Source organism: Oncorhynchus nerka, linkage group LG4 (genome assembly GCF_034236695.1).
Source record: "Oncorhynchus nerka isolate Pitt River linkage group LG4, Oner_Uvic_2.0, whole genome shotgun sequence".
In the NCBI taxonomy this organism is placed as follows: Eukaryota; Metazoa; Chordata; class Actinopteri; order Salmoniformes; family Salmonidae; genus Oncorhynchus; species Oncorhynchus nerka.
Genome location: NC_088399.1, coordinates 14,011,561 through 14,020,465, shown reverse-complemented (window position 1 = coordinate 14,020,465; position 8,905 = coordinate 14,011,561). Strand labels below are relative to the sequence as shown.

At 42.9% G+C, this 8,905-nt stretch overlaps 1 protein-coding gene and 1 long non-coding RNA gene across 3 annotated transcripts; both read right to left on the bottom strand.

Annotated features, from left to right (window-relative positions):
• Positions 1-318: 318 nt before the first annotated feature.
• On the bottom strand, positions 319-7,712 carry LOC115128844 (uncharacterized). Of its 2 annotated transcripts, none has more exons than XR_003863554.2 (4): positions 7,562-7,712; positions 7,300-7,340; positions 6,702-6,782; positions 319-1,017 (listed from the first exon to the last, which is right to left on the bottom strand). It is a non-coding gene; the product is annotated as an uncharacterized LOC115128844 (long non-coding RNA). The 2 variants fall into 2 exon arrangements; XR_003863553.2 differs by having other exon boundaries at positions 319-1,014; positions 7,562-7,706.
• A 252-nt stretch (positions 7,713-7,964) lies between these two features.
• On the bottom strand, positions 7,965-8,905 carry LOC135571354 (polymeric immunoglobulin receptor-like; the record flags this gene model as incomplete). The annotated part of the gene is made up of 3 exons (XM_065017133.1): positions 7,965-8,038; positions 8,126-8,467; positions 8,683-8,905. Coding segments are annotated over 3 exons (639 nt in total), but the record flags the coding sequence as incomplete, so codon positions are not given.

The window sequence follows — 8,905 nt, the reverse complement described above, 5'->3', positions numbered from 1 at the left end:
AAATTAATATTTGTGTCATGCTCAAAACTTCAGTCGACACAGTCCATGAGACCAGGCTGAGATGAGGAGCCTTGTGGGTGGTTGTTTTTGTCTTGGTCTGTGTATGTCATAATATTGCTCAAATGTGTATGTCAAGGACCAAGGCACCAAAGAGAACAACTTTACTTCCTAATGTATACAGACATAATTGTCTTCTACTCTCTTCTTGCATCTGTTTGACTGTATATGCCCCCCTCAGTGGCAGATAACTAGTCCCCAGCATATAGTAATTGCTAACAACCTTTAAAAAACTAATACAAATAACAATCCATTTTGCGTTCAGCATTAGCCTTTTATTTTGTTACACAGCTTGTTCATTTAATATACATATTTGATCATAATCAGTTACATTTGACTAGATACATGATATCAATAAGATTAAAAAGTGACAAGGGCATTGGAGTACTGTAGGTGGGCGGGACATGACTAATATAACAGATACACTACATGACCTAAAGTATGTGGACAGCTGCTCGTCAAATATCTCATTCTAAAATAATGGGCATTGATATGGAGTTGGTCCACCCTCTGCTGCTATAAACAGCCTCCACTCTTCTGGGAAGGCTTTCACCTAGATGTTGGAACATTGCTGCGGGTACTTGTTTCCATTCAGCCACAAAACCATTAGTGAGGTCGGGCGATTCTACTGCCAATGTTTGTGTAATGAGATTGCATGGCTGTGTGCTCAATGTTATACACCTGTCAGTAACGGGTGTGGCTGAAATAGCCGAATGTGTCCACATACTAAGGTGTATATGGTGATAATCAAAACAAGCACAGCAGACTGTCTTCAGTAGTTTATGGACACAACAAGGAGACAGGTGGGTTAGAAGGTGTGGGCAGAAGCATATTGGAGGCAGGTAGATGGTCATGACTCATGTTGTGACACAGGAGGGGAGTGGGCTATCCTTCCAGGATGAGGGCTCTTTTGGACCAAGATCTTCACTCAGTCAGTCACTGCTGTGTTGCTGCCCTCTGCTGGACAGAAAGTAGATTGGTGCACAATACAGGCATGTTAATTTTGCACACCCAATTTTTCAGTTTTTGATTTGTTAAAAAAGTTTGAAATATCCAATAAATGTCGTTCCACTTCATGATTGTGTCCCACTTGTTGTTGATTCTTCACAAAAAATACAGTTTTATATCTTTATGTTTGAAGCCTGAAATGTGACAAAAGGTCGCAAAGTTCAAGGGGGCCGAATACTTTCGCAAGGCACTGTAGCTTCTGCTTGTAAATCAGCTAGAAAGATGTGTCGGCATCGAGTAATTGTCTCTGGCCCCCTCCCAGTTAGGGGGAGTGATGAGCTCTACAGCAGAGTCTCACAACTCAATCGCTGGTTGAAAACTGTTTTCTGCCCCTCCCAAAAGATAGAATTTGTAGATAATTGGCCCTCTTTCTGGGACTCACCCACAAACAGGACAAAGCCTGACCTGCTGAGGAGTGACGGACTCCATCCTAGCTGGAGGGGTGCTCTCATCTTATCTACCAACATAGACAGGGCTCTAACTCCTCTAGCTCCACAATGAAATAGCCTGCTGCCTGGCCTGCACCCTGTTAGCCAGCCTGCCAGCATAGTGGAGTCTGCCACTAGCACAGTCAGTGTAGTCAGCTCAGCTATCCCCATTGAGACCGTGTCTGTGCCTCGACCTAGGTTGGGCAAAACTAAACATGGCGGTGTTCGCCTTAGCAATCTCACTAGGATAAAGACCTCCTCCATTCCTGTCATTATTGAAAGAGATCATGATACCTCACATCTCAAAATAGGGCTACTTAATGTTAGATCCCTTACTTCAAAGGCAATTATAGTCAATGAACTAATCACTGATCATAATCTTGATGTGATTGGCCTGACTGAAACATGGCTTAAGCTTGATGAATTTACTGTGTTAAATGAGGCCTCACCTCCTGGCTACACTAGTGACCATATCCGCCGTGCATCCCGCAAAGGCGGGGGTGTTGCTAACATTTACAATAGCAAATTTCAATTTACAAAAAAAAAAAAAAGACAATTTCGTCTTTTGAGCTTCTAGTCATGAAATCTATGCAGCCTACTCAATCACTTTTTATAGCTATTGTTTATAGGCCTCCTGGGCCATATACAGTGTTCCTCACTGAGTTCCCTGAATTCCTATCGGACCTTGTAGTCATAGCAGATAATATTCTAATCTTTGGTGACTTTAATATTCACATGGAAAAGTCCACAGACCCACTCCAAAAGGCTTTCGGAGCCATCATCGATTCAGTGGGTTTTGTCCAACATGTCTCTGGACCCACTCACTGTCACAGTAATACTCTGGATCTAGTTTTGTCCCATGGAATAAATGTTGTGGATCTTAATGTTTTTCCTCATAATCCTGGACTATCGGACCACCATTTTATTACGTTTGCAATTGCAACAAATAATCTGCTCAGACCCCAACCAAGGAACATCAAAAGTCGTGCTATAAATTCACAGACAACACAAAGATTCCTTGATGTCCTTCCAGATTCCCTCTGTCTACCCAAGGACGCCAGAGGACAAAAATCAGTTAACCACCTAACTGAGGAACTCAATTTAACCTTGGGTAGGAACTCAATTTAACCTTAACCTTTTTAGAAAAGGCTGTTGCGCAGCAACTCACTGCCTTCCTGAAGACAAACAATGTATACGAAATGCTTCAGTCTGGTTTTAGACCCCATCATAGCACTGAGACTGCACTTGTGAAGGTGGTAAATTACCTTTTAATGGCATCAGTCCGAGGCTCTGCATCTGTCCTCGTGCTGCTAGACCTTAGTGCTGCTTTTGATACCATCAATCACCGCATTCTTTTGGAGAGATTGGAAACCCAAATTGGTCTACACGGACAAGTTCTGGCCTGGTTTATATCTTATCTGTCAGAAAGATATCAGTTTGTCTCTGTGAATGGTTTGTCCTCTGACAAATCAATTGTAAATTTCGGTGTTCCTCAAGGTTCCGTTTTAGGACCACTATTGTTTTCACTATATATTTTACCTCTTGGGGATGTCATTCGAAAACATAATGTTAACTTTCACTGCTATGCGGATGACACACAGCTGTACATTTCAATGAAACATGGTGAAGCCCCAAAATTGCCCTCGCTAGAAGCATGTGTTTCAGACATAAGGAAGTGGATGGCTGCAAACTTTCTACTTTTAAACTCGGACAAAACAGAGATGCTTGTTCTAGGTCTTCTGTTGAATCTGACAATTAATCTTAATGGTTGTACAGTCGTCTCAAATAAAACTGAAGGACCTCTGCGTTACTCTGGACCCTGATCTCTCTTTTGAAGAACATATCAAGACCATTTCAAGGACAGCTTTTTTCCATCTATGTAACATTGCAAAAATCAGAAACTTTCTGTCCAAAAATGATGCAGAAAAATTAATCCATGCTTTTGTCACTTCTAGGTTAGACTACTGCAATGCTCTACTTTCCGGCTACCCGGATAAAGCACTAAATAAACTTCAGTTAGTGCTAAATACGGCTGCTAGAATCCTGACTAGAACCAAAAAAATTGATCATATTACTCCAGTGCTAGCCTCCCTACACTGGCTTCCTGTCAAAGCAAGGGCTGATTTCAAGGTTTTACTGCTAACCTACAAAGCATTACATGGGCCTGCTCCTACCGATCTCTCTGATTTGGTCCTGCCGTACATACCTACACGTACGCTACGGTCACAAGACGCAGGCCTCCTAATTGTCCCTAGAATTTCTAAGCAAACAGCTGGAGGCAGGGCTTTCTCCTATAGAGCTCCATTTTTATGGAACGGTCTGCCTACCCATGTCAGAGACGCAAACTCGGTCTCAACCTTTAAGTCTTCACTGAAGACTCATCTCTTCAGTGGGTCATATGATTGAGTGTAGTCTGGCCCAGGAGTGGGAAGGTGAACGGAAAGGCTCTGGAGCAACGAACCGCCCTTGCTGTCTCTGCCTGGCCGGTTCCCCTCTTTCCACTGGGATTCTCTGCCTCTAATCCTATTACAGGGGCTGAGTCACTGGCTTACTGGGGCTCTCTCATACCGTCCCTGGGAGGGGTGCGTCACCTGAGTGGGTTGAGTCACTGATGTGATCGTCTTGTCTGGGTTGGCGCCCCCCCCTTGGGTTGTGCCGTGGCGGAAATCTTTGTGGGATATACTCAGCCTGGTCTCAGGATGGTAAGTTGGTGGTTGAAGATATCCCTCTAGTGGTGTGGGGGCTGTGCTTTGGCAAAGTGGGTGGGGTTATATCCTTCCTGTTTGGCCCTGTCCGGGGGTGTCCTCGGATGGGGCCACAGTGTCTCCTGACCCCTCCTGTCTCAGCCTCCAGTATTTATGCTGCAGTAGTTTGTGTCGGGGGGCTAGGGTCAGTTTGTTATATCTGGAGTACTTCTCCTGTCCTATTCGGTGTCCTGTGTGAATTTAAGTGTGCTCTCTCTAATTCTCTCTTTCTCTCTCTCGGAGGACCTGAGCCCTAGGACCATGCCTCAGGACTACCTCACATGATGACTCCTTGCTGTCCCCAGACCACCTGGCTGTGCTGCTGCTCCAGTTTCAACTGTTCTGCCTTATTATTGGCCCATGCTGGTCATTTATGAACATTTGAACATCTTGGCCATGTTCTGTTATAATCTCCACCCGGCACAGCCAGAAGAGGACTGGCCACCCCATATAGCCTGGTTCCTCTCTAGGTTTCTTCCTAGGTTTTGGCCTTTCTAGGGAGTTTTTCCAAGCCACCGTGCTTCTACACCTCCATTGCTTGCTGTTTGGGGTTTTAGGCTGGATGTCTGTACAGCACTTTGAGATATCAGCTGATGTACGAAGGGCTATATAAATACATTTGATTTTATTTGATTTGAAAACACTCCCTTCTTAATGAAGAAGCTATCCAGCGTAAAGCCCACCACATGATCTCCAGTCCAGACCACCAACTCCACCACTGCTTTGATCTTCTCCCATCAGCTCAGAGATATCAGACTATTAAACATCTCACTGCAGGCTTCAGGAGGAGTTTCATCCGAGGGACCATCACAATTATAAACAGTTCCATGTGTCTTCCTCCTATGGGCAGGTGGGTGGTGTATTTATGTCAGACTGTTGTTTGTTTCCTGATGTTCCTCTTATCGGACAATAAACCTGATATGTGACTTCATCTATAACCCCACCGGTCTTCCACATAGCTGACAGTACAAGACAGATGCATTTATATTTTTCTTCAGTGGAGATTAAATTGTAACATTTAAAGTGTTGGTCCCATGTTTCATGAGCTAATATAAAAAAATCCCAGAAATGTTTCTTACGAACAAAAAGTTCAGTGCACATTGTGCTGGGAATTATAAAAGGTTCCTCTAAAATGTGCAGTTGTGTCTGTCACAACACAATGGCCACAGATGTCTCATATTTTGAGGGAGCGTGCAATTGGCATACTGACTGCAGGAATGTCCACCAGAGCTCTTGCCATATACTTGAATGTTCATTTCTCTACTATAAGCCGCGTCCAATTACATTTTAAATATTTTGGCAGGACGTTCAATCGGCCTCACAACTGCAGACGATGCGCATGGCGGCGTGCGATTTGCTGATGTCAAAGTTGTGAACAGAGTGCCCCATGGTGGCGGTGGGTTTATGGTACGGGCAGGCATAAGCTACGGACATCGAACGCAATTGCATTTTATCGATGGCAATTTGAATGCACAGAGATACGACACGATCCTGAGTACCATTGTCATGCCATTCATCCGTCACCTCATGTTTCAGCATGTTAATGCACAACCCCATGTCGCAAGGATCTGTACACATTTCCTAGAGGCTAAAAATGTCTTAGATTTTCCATGTCCTGTATACTCAGACATGTCAAGCATTGAGCTAGTTTGGGATGCTGTACAACAGAGAGTTCTATTTCCCACCAATATTAAGTTACTTGTGGGACATCGTTCCACAATCAACAGTCTGATCAACTCTGTGAAGGAGATGTAGTGCTGCAAGAGGAAAAGGGTGGTCACACCAGATATGAACTGGTTCTGACCCACACCCCACCCCCTTTTTAAAAAAAATGTATGCATCTCTGAATTCCCAGTCATGTGAAATCTATAGATTAGGCTCAATTAATTTATTTAAATTGACTGATTTCCTTATATGAACTGTAAAATAAGGCATTTATAATCTTGTTCAGTTTATTAACATCAAATCAAAGTTTATTGGTCACGTGCGCCGAATACAACAGGTGCAGACCTTAGTGAAATGCCGAATACAACAGGTGCAGACCTTAGTGAAATGCTTACAGGCCATAACCAACACTGCAATTTATAAGTAAAAAAAATAGGTATTAGGTGAATAGATAAGTAAAGAAATAAAACAGTAAATAGACAGTGAAAAATAACAGTAGTGAGGCTATAGAAAACACACCAGTTTGTTGCTCTAATTGAGGTAGTATGTACATGTAGATATGGTTAAAGTGACTGTGCATATATGATGAACAGAGTAACAGCAGTGTAAAAGAGGGGTTTGGGGGGGGGGACAAACACAATGCAGATAGTCCGGGTAGCCATTTGATTACCTGTTCAGGAGTCTTATGGCTTGGGGGTGAAAGCTTTTGAGAAGCCTTTTGGTCCGAGACTTGGTGCTCTGGTACCGCTTACCATGCGGTAGTAGAGAGAACAGTCTATGATCAGAATAGCAGCCTTACCTTGGTCTGTACATTTAGCTGGTTCCTCCTCTTGAAGACAACAGTGCTGTACATCACATCATCGGCAGGAAATGGGTCCTGCTGGTAGACAGACAAAGGGGGTTGATGATAAAAACGTATCAGTCTACATGTATGAGATACCTTTGAACATTTACATAATCCACAATATAAAGCATGTATTTGTTTTAACAACACTGAGATATGACCTTTCTTACTCTCAAACAGCACTGTGTCAGTCAGGTCAAATAGGAACAGCACAGTGAAGCAACTTAGGCCTACTGTGTCTGCAAAGCCAAACAGGAAATCACATCACCTTAACTGTTGCTCGCTACAGATCAGATTATTAGCTCAACACTGCAATCTACTTTGCGAAACTCAAATCACACCGTCTCTACAGTTCTTGGTATTTTTACTGTAAATATAGAGTTAACGGTTATAGATTGTACAGTTACAATGGACATGAAGCTATAGCTGAAGAGCTCATTTGTGATTTAAGTCCATCTGATGTTCATGTCCTGTCCATGGCCTGCATTTTTCACAGACAGTGGGTTACCCACAAGGCCTTGAGACAGATGTGAGGAACATGAGTGTAGCCTACCACTGAGGTGTTTGTTGTCTGGTCCAAGACCTTATTGTCCTCTGGAATAAAGAAAGATGCAGTATTAGAGACCTGAGATACACTAGAACAATACTGAATAAATTCACCATAGAAGAGTTATACGTTTTAGTCTCCTCATATGTCAAGATTCATTGTTTATAACATGGGCTAACAGTTGTCGTCAAGGAAAAGATTTGTCTCCTGAAATCTCCAAAATCAAACATTACTTTTTCATTACAGTTATTATAGAATTAATACTTACTATACTTTCTCCACATCTTCCATGTGACTAGAACACCACCAACATGCCCAGAGGAATCAGTAGGACATTTAGATCTATAGAACTGATAGTGATACTGTGTTTATTGTACAGTCCATAAAACTGAGATTTTGTTTTATAATATATATTTCTCCTGCTATGACAAAATGGAAACATTTGTTCAGCTCTTCACACCTTTTGTGTGTGAAACTTGGCCATACAAGAATAGAAGGCTGCTACTTCTACAAACCACAGAGGTGGGAGGAAGTGGTATATGCCTATAACAGTCTTGGCCTTATGCCCTAAATTCTAGTGTGAAAAACAGAACATGTTAATAACTTTCTGCATATTTCTATTGTCATCCATTTGGAGGAGTAAATATGAAATACAGCTGTCTGAGTGATAATTACCTCATGGTGTCCTTCTCCTTGCCCCCCTCAGGTCCTTGGACTGTGTTGTCAGTCTGAACAGGCACAGCAGCTGGAGAGAAAGAGGATTGTTCAGTGGCAAAACTGGATAAACCAGGTTAATACTTAATTCTACAGTATCTGATTGTTCTCTACTCACTGGTCATAGTGGTGGTACTTTGTGTGGTGGTTTGTTGTCTGACAGTGATGTGAACAGGCATTATAAGGTCTTCCACTCCACACCTGTACCAGCCAGTGTTCTCCATCTTCAGTCCACTCATAGTCACCATTAAGACGTTTCTTCTGGTGGCATCAGTGGTCTGCTGTAGAGTCACTGATGTTCCGTTTATTGTCCCAGAATCCACCCCCACACAGGACCCACTGCCACCAATCCTGCACCACCCCTTCCTATTTCCAGTGTTACTATAGTAACAATTTACAATGACACTCCCTCTTTCAACTCCTGTCACCTCCTGTTGGTCCACATAGAGTTCTGGAGTACCTGAACAGAGGTACAGACACCAAAGGTCCTGAGTGATCAAGTGTTTTTTTGTAACAACTGACCACAAATATCATAATGATGATATGATGGATAGAGAACAGAAAGTAGACTTATGCCAACAGTCCTCATTTCAACTTGAACAATAACAGTGATACCAGTAAATGAAACCAGAACACCAGTCATGTAATCATATGGAAGAGTTGCAGGGATCTTACCTGGTATGACAGATAGGTGGAACCATTCTGCCCTGACATCTGGTCCACCATTGACCTCCACAGCACAATAGTAACGTCCAGAGTCCTCTGGCTCCAGATCAGTCATGGTCACGGTCATGGTTAGCTGGTTGATGTCATCAAAGACTGAGGCCTTAGCTGTGCCCTTAGGAGGTTTAGCGTGTACAACATGGGAGCAACTATCAAAATGATCTCCTTTACATAA